The sequence below is a fragment of the Poecilia reticulata genome, linkage group LG17 (genome assembly GCF_000633615.1).
Source record: "Poecilia reticulata strain Guanapo linkage group LG17, Guppy_female_1.0+MT, whole genome shotgun sequence".
Taxonomy (NCBI): Eukaryota; Metazoa; Chordata; class Actinopteri; order Cyprinodontiformes; family Poeciliidae; genus Poecilia; species Poecilia reticulata.
In genome coordinates this window covers 21,934,397-21,959,248 of record NC_024347.1, presented here as the reverse complement: position 1 = coordinate 21,959,248, position 24,852 = coordinate 21,934,397, and the positions used below count along the sequence as shown (strand labels likewise).

The following is a 24,852-nucleotide window of genomic DNA, read 5'->3' as shown; positions in this document are numbered from 1 at the left end:
TATATATATATATATATTGTCATAGTACCCCCAAGAATTTAAAACTACTTTCACCCCTGGGTAGATGGAACTTATTTCATAAAACAAAAACACAAAATAGAGTATTTTCTATATAAGAAATTAAATTTGTGTGTGTTTTTAATGAACATTTACAATGGGACTTAAGTTTAGGTGCGACTTTAATAACGGCTTTGAATAAATTGTGACTATATAAACAGTAATTAGTCTCTGCATAGCTAAAGATTTATGATTTTGTTTCTATTTTTAATATTGACTATTCGTTATGAAATACAGGTAAAATTAAAATGCATTTAAAATTGGAATTATTACCAAAATGGGCAAATGTGGTAGAAAAAAAAGGAATAAAAATATATTCTAACAAAATTAAGTATTTGATTTATATTAGCATGTATGTTGTTTCTTTTTATAAAGGAAAAATATGTTTATCTAATAATTTACCCCTAAAGCATATAATCTTTCAGTAAGTCTTAAGTTTCTAATATATATTGATAACTTTAACACTTAACTGTTTGCTTCACATATGCACAAAACGTACATTAAAGCTGCAGTTGGTGACTTTATAACATGCCTGTGACTGCACTAAGACCCTCCTCCTGGCTGATTCTGTTTCTGACCAAGAGATGTATTGCTGCAAATGGCAATAGAACCGCCGGTAGGAGGCAGAGGAGCTTGATTTCTTCACAGATTACTTGTCTGATGTTGTACTATTGGGAGATATTGATCGGTTTAACAAAAAAAAGTGATTTTTTAAAAATGAAAATTAGAACGTAAATAAAAATGAAACAACTAATTCTATACAGTAAAAAAAAAAATCAGATTTTTCAGACTTCCCATTGCAAAAAATAACAACCCCCCCTTTTTTACCGATTCCTCTGATAACTGGTATAAGAGCGCTTTGAACTCGTGGAGCGTCCATCCTTCAAAAAAATAATAAATAGATAAATAAATAAATAGGATGACCATAGCTGAAATAATATAGCTGTCAAACTTCAACACTTTTAAAAATAAAATTTATTAGCATCTCTAACGTGTATAAATAAAAACATATGAACAATGCATATATGGATGTTATGAGCTTAACAGGAACAGGGTTACATGTGATACAAAGGAGCAGTCTTCAGTTTAGCCAGTGTTCTGTGAGACAAACTTTGAAATCAAGCTTTCAAACACGCATTACCTAGGAGTTGCAAACCTGTCACAAGAATTCAACAAATTTATTTGGGGTGATATATAATAAATATGTCATATATATGTAGATTTCCCTTTCGCTCTTAAAATTTTATAACATCTTCAATACATAAAAAAAAAATATTAATAGTGCTCAGGCACAAAGCGTGAACACTATCCACACTGACCTTTTTGACTTAAAACACTCCAAATCCTCAAAAAGGATTTATTTATATCCCTTTAATGAATATCTATTTTCCCCACAGACTTGTGACAAAAGGTCCTGAGGGAACCCAAAATTGAGGGGCAAAGACTAACCTTGAACACAAGAACAAAAAACAAACCCCGACCAAAACCAGCAAGATGGCAGAGTATATCATTTAAATGCAACTATCCAACTCCAAATTCAGCAAACACACAGACGGACTTGCATTTTATTTAATGCAAGCTTTACCAGCTGCAATCTCCAAATGTGTGAAGGTGTGGAAGAAAAAAAAAGTGAGATCTGTTTGGGGGGTTGATTTGGCTTTCAGAGGCAAAAAGCAAAGAAAGGAAAGAACTTCCTTTTTTGTCAGCCAGATACTTTCTGTTTGGTCATGCTTTATACACTCAATATTTCTTTGTTGTAAAAACTGCAATATGCACCAAACGGACCAAATATTGCTGGGTACACTGCCTCAACTTAGTGGGATGTGGACATCGAAATTACACTGACGATGGAAAAAGAAAAGCAAAACAACCCATTCTACTTTGTGCCAAATGACCTCCTAAGTCAGAGTGTGGACTGTTACTGGCCACAATCTCAATCTCAATTTTTCCACTCCCTTTCAAAAAAAAAAAAAAAAAAAACCAAAAACATATCACATTTCAGTTGGGAACAAATACATCCAAAAACTAACTCCCTTCAAAGTGACAAAAACAGAAAAGTAAAAACAAAGAGTGATTTGTCTGCTTTAATACGCAGGTGTTTTTGACGGTGAGAAGTTTTCAACACTCAAGGAACACGGCGACCTCTTTCAGCCTTGTGGAATGAAGGGACTACGTAGATCTGAAAAAAAAAAAAAAAAAAAAAAAAAAAAAGATGGTCCTCATTCCATCCCAAGTCTTTTAGAAGAGTGCAAAGGTCCCCGTTATGATTCCCTGATATATCCATGTTCTTCTGTCTTAAAAATCTGCAAACTCCTTTGCGCATTTGTCCGTTACAGAAATGCGGATAGCCTCCTCCTCGTAATCGTCAAAGTTGCTCGTGTCCCCGGGGCCTCTGCACTTTGGTATGAATGGAGCTTCCACCTGGAAGAACAAGAGGAGGAGTTTGATGACGTTCAGATTCCTACTCACACTGCCTGTAAGGACAACTAACTGGGAAGCTGTCAAATACTAAGCCTCTGTTGTAAAGTAAAAGGTAAAAACAGTTAAAGACTGATTTTTTTTTTTTTACTCAACCTTGGTGGAGAAAGAAAGCAAGTGGAGAGAGTGGAGAAAGGGGGTAATGAGCTCATGTTTGTACGCCATCATCAGGACTCTAGCTGCAGAGTTTTGAATGTATCGGAGCCTCTGTAGGTTTTTGCTAGAGGTCCTGATGAGAAGTACATTCCAGTAGTCCGGTCTGAAGGAGATAAACAACATGGACCAGCTGTTCGGGGTTTGAGGAAGAGAATATGGTGGAGTTTGGAAACGTTCCGGAGGTCAYAGAGGGAGGCTTTGCAAGAGCGGTTGACATGAAATTCAAAAGTGAGGTAGAGATCCATTTTTACACAAAGATGATCTGTGACTGCTGATGAAAACCAGCTGTCACAAAAGATCCAGGTATAAATCTGGCCGATTATTGTCTGGTAAGTAATCATTTTAACTGGTTGCTTACCAGTCAAAGACACAATTTTTCAGACTTTTTCAGAAATGTTTAATCAGTCGAACGTCAGGAACATTACAGAAAATTTAAGTCGGCCTCCTTCGTCTATTCCAACACATTTTCGATCCGGTTAGCTTCACTGTCATGTTGGAACACCCTAATGCAMTAATTTTGGACTGATCTGATGGAAGGAATTTTTTTTAGGATGAAGAACAGCAAACACCAAGCCTTATAATGTGGAGCAYCAGTGACATACCCATTGTAAAGTAAGTTTAAGATCAATATGGACTGAATAGGTCATTACTTGCATCTGGTAGGAATTTCAGGTCAAGTTCACCTTTAAAAATACATTTAATTAAAAAACGTGTTAAGTTCAACACCTATTTTAACCCAATAYGTGTGATTCTGATTCTATTTGGATAACAAAAATCCATAAATCCAATCCTCGTGCCCCAAATAATTGGCAAACGTCTTTGAATTGTTCCATATAAAGTCATTAAACCTCCACAAGGAGACAGCTCTAAAAGACATAATCAAAACATGACATTAATAAAKWTAAGCACATGCAAACTTTACTGACACTCTGCAATGGGGGGRGCTGATCCTCTTGCTTCAGTAGCACATTTAAWTGTCCCTTTTAGACATTTTATATAGAAGCATAATAAAAATACATGCCCAAATCTCTCTAAAAACCCCACTAATTAATGTCTTCGGGGGGATTAACTCTGATTAAGAGGCATCCAACTTACTCTGTTTATTTCCCTGAGTGAACAGCTAGTCTGCTGTGCTCGTTTCACTGTATGAACACTTATCTCACGCGTTCAAATGAACCAAAACGTTAAAGGGTATTAACAAAAATGGGCCGCCAAATTAATCAAACCGTGGAAACAAATCTTATCTCGTGCTCAGGCAATACTATTTCATGCTCACCATGTGGTAAAGCAATGCTATCAAGAGCATTAAATGTTTGTTTTTTTTGTTTAGTTTTTTACAATAAAGCTTCTGCGTGCATGTAGTGATGTTGGGTTACTTTGATGAAGAAAACGAATCTTTGTCTTGTGTGACTTTCTCCTCCACCAAATTATCTCTTAAACTGACTACTAAAGCTCTCGGCTCTCATTGCATTCTTTATGCTCTACATCATTATTTTCCACACTGATCTTTAAACACTCTTCTGCAAAAATCAAAGAAACGAGTCTAAAGCCAGATCGCACACTTTGAAAAACAAGAAGCAGCTGAAATGGTCACATTTCTTAGCACAAATTGAAATGTTTTGTGCAATTTTTGACAGACCAGTTAAAACACCTCCATCAGCTTTATATTTATTAAATACTGAGTGTGTTGGCTGCCAGAGTGACACACACAAAAACATATGACATGTTTGTGTGCAAACTAAGAAAGTGAACTAACAACTGCTGGCTGGGATTTCAGTTTTTGAAAACAATTAAATGATATCAATGTAACATAATACTTTTCATCTTACTAAGAGTCTACAGAGGCCAGTTAAAAACAAACTTTTTGTTATTTGAAATATTAAAGAACATTATATATAATTTCAGAACTTTTGCTACCTTTAATGTGACAAATACAATAGATTCTTGTGAAATGTAAAACAAATAAAATAAGATAGATGGAATAATCTGGGTGTATAAATGTGCATCCCCTTAAACTAAAACATTGTTGAATCAGCCTTTCCAGTCCAGCCAGTCACAGTTCTAAAGTTTGATTCTTCTCCACAATTGATTAAAAACAAGATGGAAACCGGTGATGAAGACTACTAAGAGCTTTAAGGCGACACTGAGGAAGCTGCAGGGATTTCTGATCAGTACCGATTGTGTTCGAGTGACTCCTGTATTCCTGAAAACTCCCTCCAGACAGWAGTCTTGTGGAGRAACGTGTCATAGTCTGATAAACCAAAGTTAAACTTTTTGAGCACAATTTCAAAAGGTCATTATGGTAACAAAAGAAATAAACACAAAGCATCAAATAAATGCTATACTTTCTAGAAACACCACATGGCATAATACCTGGAAAACTTTATGAGCAAAACGGCCAAAAACCCAAACAAGCATAAATCAATAAGCAGTTAACATGGGTCGGGCTCATAATGGTTATTGTTGTTATAAAACACGTCTTGCCTTTCGCTCRTAGATTGCGATCCAGTCTGTTGTGGAAAACCATTTGTGGCCTTTGATGTCATTGACGCCGTTCTTCAGGTTTCCGTAGCGTTTGGTCAGGTCCACCTGCAGCAAGCTTCTTAACAGGTCCTTCAAGTCAGAGCTGAAGTGGGACGGGAATCGTACCTGAAGGGAAGAAAAGAAAGTTTCAGAACTTCAACAGGTCTTAAACTGTGGCTTTTCATAAATTCTATATGCAACACTTGGAAGAAAAGCCATCAAGGATTGAACATCCTTTCCATTTTTGAAGTTTCTTAAAGTGAATTTACTATTCAAGATTCAAATCTTGAGATTTTTTTGTTGTTTCAGACTAAATTATTGGTGTTGTTTTGGAATTGTTAAACCCTGTTCAGTCTTTCGCTATCTGTCTAAATCCAGACATGATATAATGACACAGATGTAGAAAAAAACAAAAAGTATTTTCAGCAAAGTCTTTAGTTTATAAAACTATTTCATAAAATTAGTAAGCAATTTAAAGCAGAGATCTAGAATTAAATAGTATTAGTTAGATCCAGATCAGTTCTATGGACAACTCACTGAACATTAATATCATCAATTTTCTAATTACGTAAATGTGGAGATAGATGAGAAAAAAAACATACCGTCAGTTGTGTTATGGGCAGCTTTTGGTTTCCTAGTCAAGATTTGTTTTTCCACATTCAGATTTTGTGTTTTAGAAATGAAATGAGGAAAAGAATATGGAAAAAATTTTACTCTATACTCAACTTTCTTTCTGTCAAGATTTATCCAGACCTGGAACATACTAGAACCAAATTCCATATTTCATCATACTCTGCAGCAGCTCTGGAGTATGTAAATTCCTCTAGAGGGAAATTCCTTCTTACCTTTCCGGACACTATCTTTTCATAGATCTGAATCGGCTGATCTGCAAAGAACGGAGGGTAACCAGCTGCCATTTCGTAGATGAGAACTCCGAGGGCCCACCAATCCACGGCTTTGTTATAGCCCTGAAATAAACCAGGCAGATGTCTAAAACAAACAAGCCTTCTGACATCATAAAAGTGTGCATTCTTTGTTGGATCTAAATCTGATAAACACAGGTGTTAAACGTCCCATGCAGAAAAAAGAAAAAGAAAAAAAAAAAAACAGAAAAAAACCAACCAAAGACTGACCTGCGAACAAATAAACACTACATTTAAATGCTCGAAGGCATATATTTTATGTGCTCTGACACTTTATAAATGAGTGGTTACAGCAACACAGTTATGTTAAAACACAACCATTAGTTGTATGAAGTTTGCATGAAGATTAAACCGGCTAAGGACACCAGAGGGCAAAGTAGCCTCACATGCTGAGGAAAAAGTCTTTGAAATCAGTGAAAAAGGTTTCACATYAATCTACTGGGTGAAGATTTTTTTTTTTAAGTAAAAAAGGCTTGAAATTTGTTTCTCCAGGGACAAATTTCAAGCTGACTATATCCGATCTGACTATATCCGATACTTCCGGCAGAACAAAATGTCTTAGTTGTGTCAACTTTTGCTCCTTTTTTTGACATTTTTTTTTTACTAAGCAAAGGAGCAAAGTGGTGTGCTTAACAAGGTTTACATTTATCTAAATCAGCAAAGACGGATGTTAACATCAGATATGAACAGGGCCACTGGTTGAGCTGGTTAAACATTGATGGGAGGGGCTGRAAGGGAATATGGTTTCATAATAACTCATAAGTCAACAAAAAATGAAATGCCTTTACTCCCAGCTGCAAATACCAGAGTACGGTAAATAGGTATATGGGATGCTCGTAATTACACAGCAATATAATTTTATTGGCAATGCATAAATCCGTCTGTGTTAGGTCTGAAACCGTTAAGGTCGTGTCTGTGAAGATGTGAAAGTGACAGAGGAAAGAATTACTGGTATTACACTTGGGAAGAACTGCAAAGGGCAATTAGAAAAGTACTACATGGGTTTTATGTTCTTTAGGGGGAAAGAATATATCATAATCAACTAAACAATTAAAGTTTATACTTTGCTTAGAATGATCTCTGGCGCGAGGTATTCTGGTGTTCCACACAACGTCCAGGTTCTTCCTTTTACTTTCTTGGCGAATCCAAAGTCTGTCACCTGAAAATTGTAGGGAAAATGGCGTATTACTGACCTCTAACCGTTTTGCAAAACGCTCCAGCATCATAAATTCATAGTCTGGACTGCAGCTCACCTGAAGGTAGCCATGGTTGTCAATGAGAAGATTCTCAGGTTTTAGATCTCTGTAGATGAGGTCTAATGAATGTAGGTACTCAAACGTCAGCACAATCTGGGCGCCGTAAAATCGTGCGTGTGGCTCACTGGAAATTGAGAGATGTATGTTTAGCATAAAAAGAAAGGRGGAAAAAAACATTTGAAAGAAAATGTAGAAGGAGTTTAATCTAGCATAAAAATATAAACCACATAAAAAAAAAGCCAAGACACCACTGCACAGCAACACTTTGTATAATTGGGGCATGCCATAGCAATGCATAGGGAGAGCAGTGACTGACTTTCTCAAGAGGAAGTCTCATTGATCTTATCGAGTTATTTAATTCTTGCGAAGCAAGTCAGTCACTGCCTCCATGCATTGCATGGCAGGCACCTATTGTTCTACACCTAATAGAATGTCTATATTATTCTTCATTTTTCTTCCGTCATCGTTAATGCGGCCCGAACCGCTGCGTGCACCCCCATAAAAGTGGTGCCTGCTCCCTTAAAATGTTTTCAAAAAATTGCTAGCGCTTATGGTTTCTTGTCAGGGGCCTTGAGAATGACGCTGGGTGTCTCCCAAGTATAGAAACTCTGTCTCCAAAGCCAGCCCAGGTGAAAATAATTAATTACCATAGCAACGGGTCCCAGCCAGAGGCAGTGAGTAGTCTCACAAAGAGTCACAGAGAGGTCTCACAATGCATTGTGGGAAAAATACATATTTCCTGTGACTATTCATATTTTATTTAGATAAAATTATTATTTCTCTGAATTTTTGAGTGTGAATTAAAATCCTTGGTATGAAGGCTGAAAGATTTAGAGAAATAAACAATTATCGACTGTCTTTATGTTTTATTATTTTGTACCGTGAGTGAGAACTAGATGTGCGAAGCTTAAAGTCTTCAGTCTCGGACAGAAGATCATTAAGCATTAGGTTCTACCAGTTCACTGTTRCAGTAAACCAGATCAGTCATAGAACTATGGTGATGGATCTGGAAAGAGCTTCAGTCATTGAACATTGTTGAAGAAAGTGATGTCCTTTAGTGTTGTATGTTTATGCTTCTTATTCATTTCAGGTGCAGTGTGCAAACTATAGCTAAAATGTTTGATTAAAGTTGACGGGCACACTTTGGCATGTCCCGTAAAATTTCTGCAGGAATTTTCTGGTTTACATTTAATCCTCACCTGAATCTTCCAATTCGTCTTAAGTGAGAGAACATCTCTCCTCCTGGAATGTACTCCATTACCATGTACAAATTGGAGTTGTCCTAGAAATGAAAGAGGCTCCTAAATGTTCCAGAAGACCAATTAAAGGATTTTTTTCAAATTTCTACATGTCAAGATAAGCAAAGCATACCTTAAAGGCGTACTGGAGTGTGACGATAAAAGGAAAGCTCACAGCTTGTAATATCCTCTTCTCGTTTAATGTGTGTTCTATTTGCTTAAGTTTCACCACCTGACAGATAAGGAGATAAGATCGTCAATCAGATCCCGCCAACGGAATAGTAAGAGGAACTCAAGCAGGCAAGGCAACTTGGAGCTACTAATGATCTATTTTTCTAAAGTAACACTGTAATTCATAACAAAATGCCATTTTTAAGTACAAAAGTGACTATGCTCTTGGATGTGACAAATGGCACAGTTTTACTAAACCCTAAACATTTTTACTGCATATAACATTAATACTTGTTGGAAAATAAAGCTATAGTCTTAATAAAGCTGCCACCAACCTTCTGCTTATCCAGGATTTTCATGGCAAAGTACTGTTCTGACTCTGTGTGTTTGACCAGCATGACTCTTCCAAATGAGCCCGTACCAAGAGTCTTTATCCTGTCAAAGTCCTCTAGGCACGTTGAGCACTGTGGAAACAACCTCGGGTTATTACTGAATGTGCCAAGACAACAAAGGTTACATTTAACAAACAAATCAGGCTGACCTTTGGTGGGTTTTCCCATTTCTGTAAGAAATCTTCTTTGGCTTTAGCCAGAAACTCTTTAACTGGAAGAAAAATGAGACGCACCACAGACAGAGTGAGCTGGCATACATTTAGTTTGCGTAGAAGCAATTTTGCATTCAGGTTCACCACACGTTTGGGGCTTAACTGGTCTTAGCAAATAGATCAAGGAGAAGAGGAGAAGGGAAGAAAAGTAGGAAATGGAAAAACTCAAGTCAAGGAGGAAGAACACAAGCAGAGTTAACYCTCATCTGGATATGAAATGAAAGGAAAGTAAGGAAACAAAAACACAAGACAACAATATCAATGAGAGGACAGGCAGATGAGTGATGCATGCCAAGAAACTCAGCATTTCTGTCATTTAGTAGTCCAAGTCAAACAGGAAAAAACATCCCTCAGAAACCACAGGATTTGTTTCTCTGGGCATCACCTTTGGTAGAAAACACTTAAAGGAGGATGTTAGTCATTTCACCCCTTTTACCATTACATACTTTTGCAGTTTTGGTTGATTTGTACGACAACTTTTTCCAGGTATGGAAATAAGCCGTCTAAAATTCACATTAATTGGTACCTGGCTTTAAAAATTTATTTTTTAAATGCTTTCACAACCAATAATTGAGTGTTGGGTCATTTTCTGTTTTTGACTTGTGAGCTGTGAGTAAATGTCACTCATTATTAAATTAATATGGGCTYTACAATATAAGGAAAACAAGAAATTTTGATTATATTGCTAAATATTTGCAAAAATGACACCAATTTTATTAAGTCAAATTTCTTTCACTTTGTCGTTATCKTGAATACCCCACTTCTCTGTTGGAGTTCTTTCAGACTGAGGTCTTAATCAGGCAGAGGAAGTCCGTCCACCTGAACAAGCATATAACTGACAAGCACGGTTGGAATGCATTGCACCTGACATATATTAGTCTACCAAATATTACCTGCAAGCAGTTCTTTGCACTTATGATTATGACGAAATTGTGATGATGAATATAACTGATACATTATGCGGCTCTAGTTTCGGTTCTAATCTGCCATATTTCACAACAGTTGTTTGGCCCAAACAGAGATCAGAACCACAAGCCTTGAAGACACGTAGTAAAATTAAGAGATGCACCGATAGGGCTTTTCCTGTTCCGGGTTTCTATTAGGTCTGATAWATAATTGTGCTTAGGCCTATAAACATATAATTAAAAAAAAAATAAAGTGCACATTCTTTAGTAAAGGTAGTGCTTTTGAATCCAGTAAGAGCGCTTACTAAAATTTCTGCATTTACTTGCTGATCACTATTCAGATCAGGTCAAGAGAACGGCTGATTCTGGTCTCAAACCTTTGATTGGTAACTCTCCAATAAGACCAAGTCTTATTGATCTTATCGAGTTATTTAATTCATTAATAACTCAATAACTTATTGAGTTTAATTGATAACTCAATGAGTTATTTTATTAATTGAGTTATTTAATTTAATTACTCAATTAAATTAAATTTAAAGGTCAGACTGGACAATAAATCAATAACAACATATTGTGATAGACGCGCTCAACATCAATAGATAATACGTCTGATAGAATTTTCAATAATTTACTGAACTCTGATCCAGATCCGCACAGCATTCTGGGGGATGTAGGCAGAAGAAAGGCTTTAGCTGCACAACCTTTCTACAGTCATGGCCAAAAGTTTTGAGAATGATTCAAATGTTAATATTTACAAAGTCTACTGCTTCAGTTTTTTATAATGGCAATTTGCATATACTCCAGAATGTTTTAGRGTGATCAGCTTAACAGCAAAGTCAATATTTGCCTAGAAAATGAACTTTATCCCCCAAAACACATTTCAACTTCATTGCAGCCCAGCCTTAAAAAGACCAGCTAACATCGTTTCAGTGATTGCTCCATTAACACAGGTGTGGGTGTTGWTTAGGACAGGGCTGGAGATCAATCTGTCATGATTAAGTAAGAATGACACCACTGGACACTTTAAAAAGAGGCTGGTGCTTGGCATCATTGTTTCTCTTCTGTGAGCCATGGTTATCTCTAAAGAAACACSTGYAGTCATCATTGCACTGCACAAAAATGGCCTAACATGGAAGAGTATCGCAGCTAGAAAGATTGCACCTCAGTCAACAATCTATCTGATGATGCCATCAAGAACTTCAAGGAGAGAGGATCCATTGTTGCCAAAAAGGCTCCAGGGCGCCCAAGAAAGACCAGCAAGCGCCAGGACCGTCTCTTAAAAGGGTTTCAGCTGCGGGATCGGGCTACCAGCAGTGCAGAGCTTGCTCAGGAATGGCAGCAGGCAGGTATGAGCGCATCTGCACGCACTGAGGCGGAGACTCTTGGAGCAAAGCCTGGTCTCAAGGAGGGCAGCAAAGAAGCCACTTCTCTCCAGGAAAAACATCAGGGACAGACTGATATTCTGCAAAAGGTACAGGGAGTGGACTGCTGAGAACTGGGGTAAAGTCATTTTCTCTGATGAATCCCCTTTCCGATTGTTGGGGACATCTGGAAAACAGCTTGTTCGGAGAAGACGAGGTGAGCGCTACCACCAGTCTTGTCTCATGCCAACTGTAAAGCATCCTGAAACCATTCATGTGTGGGGTTGCTTCTCAGCCAAAGGAGTCGGCTCTCTCACAGTTTTGCCTAAAAACACAGCCATGAATAAAGAATGATACCAGAATGTCCTCCGAGAGCAACTTCTCCCAACCGTCCAAGAGCAGTTTGGTGATGAACAATGTCTTTTCCAGCATGATGGAGCACCTTGCCATAAAGTAAAGGTGATAACTAACTGGCTCAGGGAACAAAGCATAGAGATTTTGGGTCCATGGCCTGGAAATTCCCCAGATCTTAATCCCATTGAAAACTTGTGGTCAATCATCAAGAGACGAGTGGACAAACAAAAACCTAGGAATTCTGACAAAATGCAAGCATTGATTGTGCAAGAATGGACTGCTATCGGTCTGGATTTGGTCCAGAAGTTGATTGAGAGCATGTCAGGGAGAATTGCAGAGGTCCTGAAGAAGAGGGGTCAACACTACAAATATTGACTTGCTGCATTAACTCATTCTGTCAATAAAAGCTTTTGTTACTCATAATATGATTGCAATTGTATTTCTGTATGTGATGAAAACATCTGACATACACACATGCAAAGCAGAGGGCAGCAGATCATGTGAAAATGTAATATTTGTGTCATTCTCAAAACTTTTGGCCATGACTATAGGCCAGCTGAGCAAGGTGGGTGACATCAACCAACTCACTCTTTGGTTACCTAGCAACAGCCTGTTGAGTAACTAGGGTATATCAGCAGTTTCGGGTTTTGCCTCATAACTTAAAATGAGGAGTGAAAACTGTGAATGAAACAGGAAAAGTCACATCAACAGACTGGCAGTATTTCAGACATTTAAGAAAAAAAACAAATCAATAATTATGGATGGACTGATAATATGAGCCATATCATCCAGCTTTATTTAAAATTGTGTTATTTAGATAGTGGGATCATTATTCTTTTTGACTGATCAAATGACTTCAACACCAGGATAAATTCACTGATGCATAATGGTTAGGCACAGTGCTACGCTTACCAGTGAGAAGTGGGAGCATGTTAGGATGAGATGGCAACAGCTGGGTGCAAAAGTACGAATTGGTGAAGGGGAGAACAGACCCGGAGCCTTTTAAGGAGTCTCACAAAACAAGCTTAAAATTTAAGCAAAAAACAAACCAATGTATAGGAAACACAGCGGACCGTAGATATCCAGATGGAGTGCAAAAAACAAAAAACAAACAAAAAGAACATACAAAAAAAAAGAAAAAACATGATCAAATCACATCAAAAGCAAGCATGTCTAGCAAGTTTCCACAAGGAACCCTTTGYTGCTCAGCTAGTCTGATCCCTCTTTTTTTTAAGCATACCAAATGTGTCTATAGATCACCATGGTTTTGCAGGAACAATCACCCACATGGATTGGATGATACAGAAGAGAAGACAGAGAAATAAAACACAAGAGTTCAAGTAMACAATAACAAGTAYAGGACAACATCTACAAATGCCAAGCATATGTTGGGAAAGAAAAGCAACAGGAATGAGAACAAAGTTGATAATCACTTCAGGAATCTGAACAGAGACTGTCTATGGTGGCAGTCGAGGAACAGGTGTACCAAAATGGAATGCAGCAGAAAAATCGGTCATGCACATTAGAACAGATCAAAAGGATAACACAGGAACAGAAAATGTGCTTCGAAGTAAAAATATTGTTCAAATAAAAATATGGCTTCTTGCATGAAACAAATTCACTTCAAGACTTTATAGGAGAACTGCAACCATGCCTTCAGCTAGACGACCATCTCTAATTCCAGTGCTAAAACTGAGCTGGGCATACCATGGTTGAGTTATGCCGGCCTATCCTGTTACACTACAGTGTGAACATTGTACATGGAAGTACTGTGGAGCAAAATAGGTGTCGCAAAGGCAAGTGTTTAATCCTGCTGTCCAACTGTGAGTGTGTGGTGGCTCCACGATCCGTTCCAGTCAGAGACATCTTTATGTAGAGTAAACATATACCACTGTAGGTAACCAGGTCACCCCATCCAGAGTGGCTACACTCCAGAAAGATCTACAGCTCAGGGCACTGTGTCAGCGTAAACAGGTTTAAGAGTCAGGGATCGTAGCTGGATTCAGAAGGAGTGGCTGCAAGTTTAGATACTCTTCACTGATCTGATTGTCTTCTCTGTGAGTGTGTGTGTTTGTGTGTGCTGCTGGTTGGCAGCATTCACCATGCCTGCCTGGTATCTCTCAACAGGTCAATAAATCTCAAACAAATGTACCCACAGCATCATAAAGTGACTTTACTTTAAACAAACTCGGGCCATAACTGCACACAGACGGTTTGTGTGTTTTCAAGATCTCGAAGATGGGAAACTTTCCGTGAACTGCAAATCAAAACAACACCCGCACTCCATGCTTCCCAGTTTGCAACCAGGGTTATGATCTACAACATAAGCTCTTCGGCAATGATCGGCTGCACACATCAGGGTATAGGAGCGTAAAGCAACACCGGCCTAGGCCGAGTTACGTCAAAGCGTTCAAAGCTTGTAATACCCCTTATCCTCTGACGAAGGTCCGATGACAAGCTGCTACAGTCAATGACGAGCTGAGTGTGAGAAGTGAACCCTGATGGACTTTTACCACAGCACGATTAGAGAAGAGGGGCTTTGAACAAACAGAAATGGCACGATTCAGTGTTTGCATGCTTGTGCTGGGCAGACAAGAGCAAGGTCCCAGTTTTATGAATGGAAAGAGGGAATTTGTCATTTCTTCACCATATTTGGGCATGTTGCTGTACAGAGGGAGAAAGCTTTGTTTATGAAGCTAAGAATAAAAACGTGACAGCAGAGCCCTGGAGAGGGGGCAGAAACAGCCCCACACTGCCTTCAGAGAAAATTTAATGCCCATTTAGAACAATTATTCACGGCTCTCTGGTTTAACGCTGCAGATTGAAGATCATCAGTGCAAAGTTTCTGTCTGACACAGCTGGCTGTGTTGAAAAGCAGCCTGAGGCCAAACATACTATAAGACAACAACATCCTCCACCAGGGATGTTGAGGCAATGATGAGTTAAGTTTTTTTCTCTCTCTCTCGCCCATTTCCAAATATTTTTGACAGGAAAAGATTGAAATGTATGGCTGCAACTGTAGAAGGCCTTTACTGCTAACACTACAATCATGAGGGACAGAGGGGCCTTCAGAGGGCTAATCCCCCCCCACCACCATGCAGGCTAAAGTTAGCGGGCTAGCTAAGTTCCAGGGAATACAAAAATTACCCCTTTGAATTAGCTAATTTCAAAAATACAACAATAAATAACTTTAACAAATCCCCAATGCGTTTTAACTGCCCGTCCACGGGGTGGTTACTATTACTGGATTCCAAGACATGGAACCAAAACGGTCTGGGCAATATTTAAATTACAAAGATACAACAAAATACAAGAAATGTGTATTCAGTCATTTGTGGTTGATAATGTGAGAATGTGTGACGAGTGAGATGTAAAACGACTTGCCAGTTTGGACTATTCTAAACATAGTTTAAAGCTAGCTAGCAACTGGAAAGAGTTAAGACAAACAGGACTTATAAAACACCACCGAAGCTGACCGATAGCTAGGACTCACCGCTCTCCAGTTCGTTGCCCTTCTTGGCGGTTGCAGCGTTTCCCATGGTGTGGAAGTCGCTCCGACTAAGAGGAGATGGCGGCGGCTAGCTAACCTTCCTGCTGTTTTTTTTATTTTATTATTCTTATTGTTTTTGGAGCTCTTTAAAACAGTTGAAACCGAATCAACGTAAACATTTACTCCCGTCGGATCAAATGATGTCCCGTATCCCTTCTTGCCCGTCCTCTCGCTCTTCTTCCTTCTGTCTCCCCCCCTCCTTCCCGCAGGAAGATTTCCACTGCTGCTACTTCAGTGATGTCTGCGCGGCTGACATGAAGCTAGCGGTCACTCGTTTATCAGGCTATAAGCTGCTGCTTCTACTCCAGCCCTCTCCGGCTGCTCAGCCGCATTCTGGGTGCTGAGCTCAGGGCTTGGATTGGCCCGAGATGTCGGTGTCAAGATACCAGACCATGTTGGCTTCCGCGTCTTTTTGAAGTAACACGATTGTGTCCACAGTTAAGGGATGGCATGTCAGTTCTTTGACTTTGTTCTGTGTTCCAGTTGTATCAATCGTGAGTAGGAAGAAATTAAAACTTTGCAATTCCGCCGTAGGATMTGATAAGTTTGAAGCAGGCATACTGAAGGAATATGTTAATGTTTTAGTATTTACTGCTTTTTAACAAATTATTAATAGTAAATCAGCGTTGTTCTATCTACCGAATAAGTATGTTTTTACTTCAGTTTCTTTACACAATATATATATATAAAAAAGTTCTGCTAAAGAAGCTGACTGTGACCGATATGCATATTAATGGAATGTTAAGTAGAAGGAAAATGTGTGGTTTTAAAAAAAAGCACAAACAACTGACAGGACTAAACATAGTTTAGTATACCGTAAGAATATGGCTMACAAATTACCAGGCCGGGACAGCAACTGGAATCAGTGCCTCAAGAGTCACCACATACAGATTAAGGTGAACCGATTTATCGGTGATCGGCCGATTTTTATTTTACACGTGAAGCCGATCTTATCCACCAATGTTATCAACCTTGGCAAGATCTAAAAATCAGCCACTATGCTTTTCTTTTCTCTGGTGAGAGAGGTTTGACTGATAAACCGGCCGACCAGGTCATATCTGCACATTTACAGTTAGCAATAGCCACCCCATTGTTGCCAATTCAGCAACTTTCTTGATATATTGAGCAACATTTCAGACAAAAAACTGGTATCGGCCAAAATCAGAATCGATAAGTTAGGCTTTTTAAAAGATCGGTAAGTGGCGATCAGCCAGAAAACTGCAATCGATCCACCTTTAATATGTACATGCATACATATCCAGCAGTCAATCAAGGGAATCCTCTTTTCAGATTAAAGTAAATATAATTCCTTATATTTAATCAATGGTCCACARGATAAAAGTGGAGAGATACAAACTCAATTTGCTTGAAGAAAACTGTGAAGAATTCACAGTCAGTGTTGACTTGGAGAGCAAAGTCATTAAATGCTTTTTAAAATATAAAGTCAAACAAAAAGACATGATTTAACATTTTTATAACAAAATATCTGAAAAGTGTTGCATGAATGGATCAACTCCTCTGCTACAGTACAATGTTTAACCGCATTTGCTTAACATATTTCAGATTAAAGGAGAGCATTTCTGAACATCACTTTCCATTACTTACCATTGATTCTCGATTGGATTTAGGTATTGATTTTGATTGGATTGTTCGAGCAGATTAAAATGCTTTAAACAATCTACTTTACTCCCCTGTTGATACTGCTATATGGTTAGCGTTGATGTCCTGCTGGAAGGTGAACATCTTTGTCAGTCTCAAGACTTTTACATTGTTAGTAGTGCTTTTTTTTTCCATTTCTTTGTTGCAACACTGCTAAATTTAGCTCTATCCAGCTTCTYAGCTCAGACCAGATTCTCTGTAGAGATGGTAATTCATTAAATTGATCCCATATCAATATCACTTGTTGATTCTCATTGAGTTAGAATATAAAATAAAGCCTCTAATTCAAAAAATGCACCATGTTGTATTTGATTCAAACAAAATTAAACCTGACTTGGAAAAATAAGATTCTCGCTGTCAAATGAACATTTTGACACGAAATACAACTTTTTCCACATCGACTGTTTTTGTGCAGAAACATTTACACGTTTGTCCTTTCAGTAAGGATCTTTCAAGACTTAAACTGTGCCAGATGCTATTTATTTGCTCTGTCGTTTTTCCTTTCTCCCGCCACAAGAGTTAGCTAAAAAGTGTGCAAGAGCTTACGTCTGAGCCAGCTACGCTCTGGCTATCCTCAACTACAGTCATATTCAATAAATTTGAATAATAATGAAACTTTCATGAGTTTCAGWAACTCAGTTCGCAAGTTAGCCACATTATTAGCTCCACACAGACCGACGTTTCAGAGCTTTTGTTTCTGTTAACGATGACTTCTTGCTTACAGCTAATCAAAGCATGACATTTAAGATTAGAATAGCGTATCAGTCCAATAAAAAACATTCAAATGCAGAACGAGGGTCAAATGAAAAATATGTTTTATAACTGCGCAAGATTATTTTTCAAAAGGTGAAATCTGACAAATGAGCCCAATCTGAACCCATATTCTAATTTATTGATTATGACTGTTGTGAGATGTAGATCATTCATAAAGTATGAGGCTAGCGTTAATAAAATAACCAGGACTTGAAAGAGCTTAACGTTACCTGAGGCGGTCATGGCAGGTGTTGCTGTATTATCGAAGCTCCCACTGTCGCTAAGCAACGTATCGAACATTCGTACAAATCAGTTGCATTCTGAGTGGTCAACTGTTTGACGATGTTGGGCGTATTTCAGCATTTTATTGTGATTAAAGCTGTGCACGTGTTACAACCTACCCGGGTATTGTTCCTTTTTGTTGGTTGTGAAATATGACCATATTTTGGAAGACGTCCGTGACGCCATCTTGGATATTTTTCAAGTTGCGTAGCTTTTTATACTACGTCATTACGTAAATACATCACACATTCTTGGAACGAACTAGCGAAATCTTTGGGCATGCAAACGAAMYATTCCGAGGAATTTAATTACTGMGAATTCGTATCTCTTTGACTGCTTAAGAAAAGCATCCATGCATTATGAAGCTGCCACCAGTATCATCTCCCTCCATATGTTTTTTGCGTGCTTTAAAATGCTTRTGGCAAATTCCAAACAGGAATGTATTTATTTTAACAGTAGATTTCTTTTTACCCCTGTTCCACAAAGACCACAAAGACTTTAGATCTTTGCAGTTTCCCCCGGTTCGAGTTACCATGGGTTTCTCTACTAATTCTCTGAGTAATGCTATACTTTACTGTGTTGTCAGTTTTAGTGAACAGCCATAACTCGGTATGAAGTCCTTGTCWAACAGGAACAATTGCTGCAAGTCAGTGATTCAATTTTTTTGGTGGGTTTGGTTAGATAGAAAATACTTTAGTAATAAATAGGACTTTACTCCATTGTTTAAAAACYAGGAYTAAAATTTAATGCATATAGCTCACTTTGAGTCTGTCTGGATGATTGGATTTATTTGACTTTTCTGTGAAGTGTCCTTCAAAAGACAATATTTACTGTGAATCTGTGAGGAAAAATAAAATAGAAAATCTCTTCACAAAGCAGATGTCTTTATGATTAAGGCATATTTAGTTGTTTTTTTTTATTGTATATGAGTTGTGTTTTGATTGATTTGAGTAGACCTAAACAAATTGAAAGTCTGATTCCTGCCATATTTAATAAAGTGCTCACAATTTATTTTCCGTGTCAAAGTATGACAACTTTCACAAATTCAGCTATCTATTCTTTATCATATTGAACTATATGTTTTACAAATTTTGTCTCTCACTTCATCTGTATATAGAGACTCAAATTTCCTGCGTATCATGTTATAAGCCATCGTGTATTAGACTGCACTAAATACTCTTTAAGCCAGAGCTCAACAGAAACTGCTGAAATTATCTGGATTACAACATGAAAGAAGCAGGAGATGTTAGTTGCTGTGTGTAGCTTTCTGTGCAAAAAACTTAATGTCATGCGGCAGAGGTTGTTAATCTCAATAAACATGTTAAGAGGTTTCATAAATTAAATATTAATTCATTTATTTGAAAACGTAACATATTTGGTAAAACATGGGTTAATAAATGAAAAATAAAAAAAAMMRGGSMAAAWYMRKTYMWWARSSTTTACATATTTATTAGTGATGGGACTCAATTAGAATTTTTAATTTAGTTAATTGCTGTGCCTGTAATTAATTAACTGCAATTAATTCCATTTTAATCAAAAACTATACGTTGACAAAATAAGCAACATTTTCTATTCAAAGACATCCTTTGCTGCTAAATTATTGATCAACTATAAGAGCTCAACAACAAAACAATTTATTGTTGTTAATCTGTAATTAAATATATTCACTTTTTTGCAGCAAAGTGATATGAGATACAGTGTTCAAGTGTTTCAAGGAACTCCTAGGTCATTTATATAACTTATTTGAAAAAACATATTTCTTTAGAAGTGTGGACTGTGGGCAGCGTTGGGGATGCATGTGCATTGAGATGGTATTTTAGGTTTGAATAGCTTTGGTGATAAGTCAACTTCTTTTAGGTAAGGTAAATTTTATTAATATAGCACATTTTCAGCAAGAAGGCAATTCAAAGTGCTTTAAATGAATTAGAAGTTAATTCAAACAAAATAACAAATCAAAGGAAAGGAAAGAGCAAAAGAAGAAAAAGTAAAAAAAAAAAAAAACACAAAAACTAAATATTAGCATGTTTAAGCGATCTGTAATTTATAGGTGGTATTTCTCTGGATTCTTGTTGTGATAATGTTGATCTAAAGTTGAGTTCCTCTGGATTTTGTTTGTTCTGATTCCTGTCAGAATAGGTTCTTTGGAGTGAAGTATACAGAAATGTTCCTGTTCTGGAAAGTTGTTCCTCTGGAATCTAAGATTGTTGCATAATTATCTAAAACAGTGTAGTATTGGTCTAAATAGTGAGTACTCCACAATTTAAAGTTGTTACTCTGTATCTTAAGTTTGTTCGCAGGTGGCCTTTGACACTAATTTGCATCTTCCAATTCACTACCAAATGTAAAGTTTTTCTGTATTTTTAAAGAATCGGACTGCACTGCAGTTGACCATTTCTAGATCAGAATGTAATTCTACTGTTCAAACGATGAGAAAACTCAGAAAAAAAGAGCATTTTTGATGTTTTGTGGGTTTTATGTAAACTCAGAAATTGTAATGAACATGTCATATCAAACAGCCAAGCCTGGAATAAACTGATATTGATTAAAGATTCTTTAAAACACAGTTTGCAACTTTTATTTGTTAGGAAAAACAATGACAGATAATTTTGTGGGGGTCGTTAAGAAATTTACAATGCTAAATCTTATTGACTTTTTTCTCTCTTTTTTTTAACCAAAAACTTTTTGAGCAAAGTTGTAGGTGTGTGGTGTGGTGGCAGAAAAAGGATCTTGCTCACAGCAGCATTCATGCAAAATGTTGCTAATAGCAGCAAATTAGCACTTAAAAAGAAAATGAATTTTGGTATTTCAAGCACAACAAGCGCTTCCCTTCTAACAAACTGGTATGACAGCAAGGCTTAGCATAAAATTTACACTCGCTAATACAAGTTCAAGATAAAACACTTGTAAAATTCATGTCCCACACAGCATCCTCGAAGTCTAAGGATAGAGCTGACATAACATGCAATGTATGTGGCACTTGTAAACAACTGTTCTTTGGATCCATGAAGGRTTAGGAATTTGCAMCATTTTGGAGACTGACTTCTAAGATCTTTTAAAAATTCRTCTTAGTATAGACACCTCAAGTTTTTGCCTTCCCACTGTGCTTCTTCCAAAGGAAAAGGACGAATTGTTTCTAACCTTTGACGTTTTCCCAACAGGTGCATTTTAGAGCAACTAAGGTCTTGGAAAAAACATCCACAAGCATTAGTTCACCTCAACATGAGGGCCCGGAGGCTATAACACTGGGGAGCATGACCTGGATTGCATGCTATGAATCAGTCTGCTGCTGCTGAAAAACAAGCCTTTTGTCTAACATAGCCTTGGCTTTGCAAGAGCTTATGGCATGTTTGCCCAGTATTAGCAACTCTCTTTTCTGCATACAATGAGAGCGCAGCCCAAGTGAGTGATAGAATATTGATGCTGCCGGCACTATGACACGTTTATTAGAGAAAACACAGTCCCATGTGGTTTGTTGTTATGCTAACTCTAAGCAATTTGACTTTTTATTGACAAGTCTTTTACTTATTTTTCCAAATMAATTTTTTATTTTTTCGATTGGGCTATACAAATTAATTTTTTACAATTACCACATAATTTAAGCATCTTACATGGAAACGGCTGGTTTTCTTGAAGAGATTTCACAGAAGTCCAATTTCTTATTATTCATAATCAGAAAYTGAAAATAACTTAGCTTCACCTTTAAAGAAGAAACATATTCGCTGTCCTCCCTTGTCCTTGGTTCCATGCATTTTTACAAAATGCATGAGGACAGTTCATAATAAATGTGCCCTAGAGGTGGAAAGAACCTCCCACTTGAACTACTGACTTATTTGTGCCCCATTCACTCTGGAAAATATAAAAGAAAAAGTCCCTGGCTTTCGTCAATGCATCAGACATGACTGTGATTTAGTAGAAAACCTTTTTTTACTCAGCACAGCAGACCCTTTTCATCAGATGAAGCTGACTCTTGATTCATTGGCAATGCTCGCCAAATTCTATTTCTCACATTGACTCAAGCAGACATTTACTACTAACACAGCATCCAGGTCTTTGGATAGCAGAGGTTGCTCTCTCAACTACTATGAATAATGTGAAGTTTGCCCCACACTCTCAAATGTGTATTATAATGTTATTAATTTTTTTATTTAACTTATAATTTTCAGCATTAACATCCTTGTCTTTTAAAATAAAAGGTGAAAAAACTGTCGATTCTTTTTAAAACCAACAGAAATTCCAACATGGTGTACCATAAGAGTCAATCACATGCTATTCAAGCTTTATTGTTTAGGTAATTTAGTGTTGGAAGAGACTTAAAAGACATCAAATGGGCAGCTTGTTGGATGTTGACCCATTGGCATAATCTGTCAGACCTCACTGACAGGTTGTAGCCCCCTTGGTGGTTCTAAATCTAGAATTTTGCAATTCTTCAACTTYAAGTACATAAGTGTATAAGTGTAGCTCCATAAAACTCAGAGAGATCTGGTCATGCAGGCGGGATAAGCTGATGCAGACAAACTTTGACCCCAAAATTACTTACTTTTGGGGGCCAAAGACAATACAAAGTGAAAAATTGGAAGAAAAATGTTTCACTTTTTAMCCAGTGGTAATAAACAAAGTTCAGACTGAAAAATATGTAGTAAGACTTAAAAGTCATCTGGTCATKAGCTATTCTGCCAAGGATATCGTCAAGCACTTGAAGCTGTAATTTCTGCAAAATMAATTTTTGAAGTTATTAAAGACACTATGTTTTTCCACACGGTTTAMATTGTTAAATTCCAGAATATTATATTGTATTATTGATCATTAAGAACAATGAGATAAAAAAATTTTTTATAGCTGCATTCAAGCTCCACACCCAGCTGAGTTGGTTGAGACAGGAGACTTCACTGCTCAGCGCGTATTATGAGCCTAATTATCATCAGCATGTGGGACGGGAGGTCCCCTCTTCACTGATAGACTCAGCCAGCTGTCATATTGTGATAAGATGGCTTTTTGATTGGTTTCCAGCTTTCGTGAAAACTTTGTCACCCCTGGCTTCTGATGAAWAAAGAATGACAACCAAAAATAATAAAGTTATTAGAAATTATAAACTGTTTTAATGTCTAAATAATAAATTAAATATGAAAAAAGTTGGGTGGTATTTTACTCTCCTACTTCAAATGATTAAAAACATTCAATATTAAACTTTTGACTTTAACATTATGGTCTAGTTACTCAATGGTCACACATCATGTGAAGTCCAGACCAGTGGCAAGCTGAGGTSAAATTAGAATATTTAATATATTAGAATATTAATATTCACAAAAAATCTAAAGAGAGAAGGGAGCTCTGTCCAAAATGAACAAAGTAATGAAGAAGGCTGCTAGTTATAAGAACAGAGGACTGGGGGGTTGGTCATTCCTTCAGSCTTTTATTTCTTGGCCAGTCAGCTCTGAACGGACACTTGGGGCATGTTACAAATATTGATATCCTGTCTTGTTCTTGTTAGCTTTTGGCAACACAGGATAAAACTGTACCAACTCTGATCTCTCCCCAGATTTTTCTTTGTAAAACATGACTTATAGTTATTATATAATATTGCAATTAATACTTCAATGAGGTATAGAAGTAATTTACCTGAGGAGGTATGACATTTTGCAGTTCTCATAGAAAATAGAAACAGAACCATTTGCATTTGATGGAAGAATTCCATGTTGGTCTGCATTATTGAACATGGTTTCTGAAATGCAGTTTACCAAAACACTGAAATTAATGCAAATCCAGCAGAGACTTCACTAAGAGTTAAACGTATTGACATTAGACCAATTGCTGACCGAAATCAGTTTTTATGGAGGTAATTTTTATTATACTTAGGGTAATTGCAAATCAACCGATCAAAGCTAATGAAATTTAAATTAATCATAAAAACACTCACTTGCTCTGGGTTTATACCCCCCAACAAAACAAGTGTGCTCCTTTTATCTTAGTGATYCTTCAGTTAGCTCRGAGGAAATGCGTTTAGAATGAGAGTTCAGCTTATGTCACTGTTATTCARAGAGTGAAATAATACCTTTACTGGCATTGTACACTGAAATTAGGAAAGCTGCTTGTACATGGTGCCATAAAAGGGGGATGATAACATTTTAGAGTACAATTACACATACATAAACAAACATGCATGGCTTAAAAAATACATTTAAAATTTGTCACAAATTAAGAATGAATAAATAGTAATGAATAACATGAGTATGTTATTTGAACAAAAAAAAAAGGAATAAATAAAACATCCTGTACATAGGCCACCCCCTTTAGAAATAAAGTTATTTCCAGTAAGTTTGCATTGGATTACAGTTTAATGCCTTGAGTTTAGTTTATTAATGTGATTTATTGCATTTGTTAAAAAGCCGTTTGAGACTCTTTTTGTTTTGGATTAGATGGAACGGCAACGTCTGCCAGAGGGCAATACTTCAAACAGATGATGACTGGAGTGAGGAGAGTCTTTCATGATTTTATTAGCTCTGGAGACAATGTGACCATTTGCAATGTGGGAGTAGGATAGAAGAGGGCATGCGATTATTTTTTTTGGCAAACCTTGTTACTTTT

General features: G+C 37.1%; 1 protein-coding gene across 4 annotated transcripts; it reads right to left on the bottom strand.

The window, feature by feature from the left end:
- Positions 1-2,261: 2,261 nt before the first annotated feature.
- Positions 2,262-18,311, bottom strand: LOC103479663 (cAMP-dependent protein kinase catalytic subunit beta-like). Of its 4 annotated transcripts, XM_008434215.2 has the most exons (11): positions 15,520-15,970; positions 13,267-13,275; positions 9,344-9,405; positions 9,138-9,266; positions 8,765-8,863; positions 8,593-8,675; positions 7,391-7,517; positions 7,201-7,296; positions 6,060-6,182; positions 5,176-5,340; positions 2,262-2,478 (listed from the first exon to the last, which is right to left on the bottom strand). In XM_008434215.2, the coding sequence occupies exons 1-11, from the start codon at positions 15,563-15,565 to the stop codon at positions 2,353-2,355; spliced, it is 1,065 nt and encodes a 354-aa protein (XP_008432437.1). In that variant the 5' UTR covers positions 15,566-15,970; the 3' UTR covers positions 2,262-2,352. The 4 variants fall into 4 exon arrangements, with proteins under 4 accessions (XP_008432437.1, XP_008432434.1, XP_008432439.1 ...); XM_008434212.2 differs by lacking the exons at positions 13,267-13,275; positions 15,520-15,970 and adding an exon at positions 18,219-18,311; XM_008434217.2 differs by lacking the exon at positions 13,267-13,275 and having other exon boundaries at positions 9,344-9,399.
- Between the last annotated feature and the right edge of the window lie 6,541 nt (positions 18,312-24,852).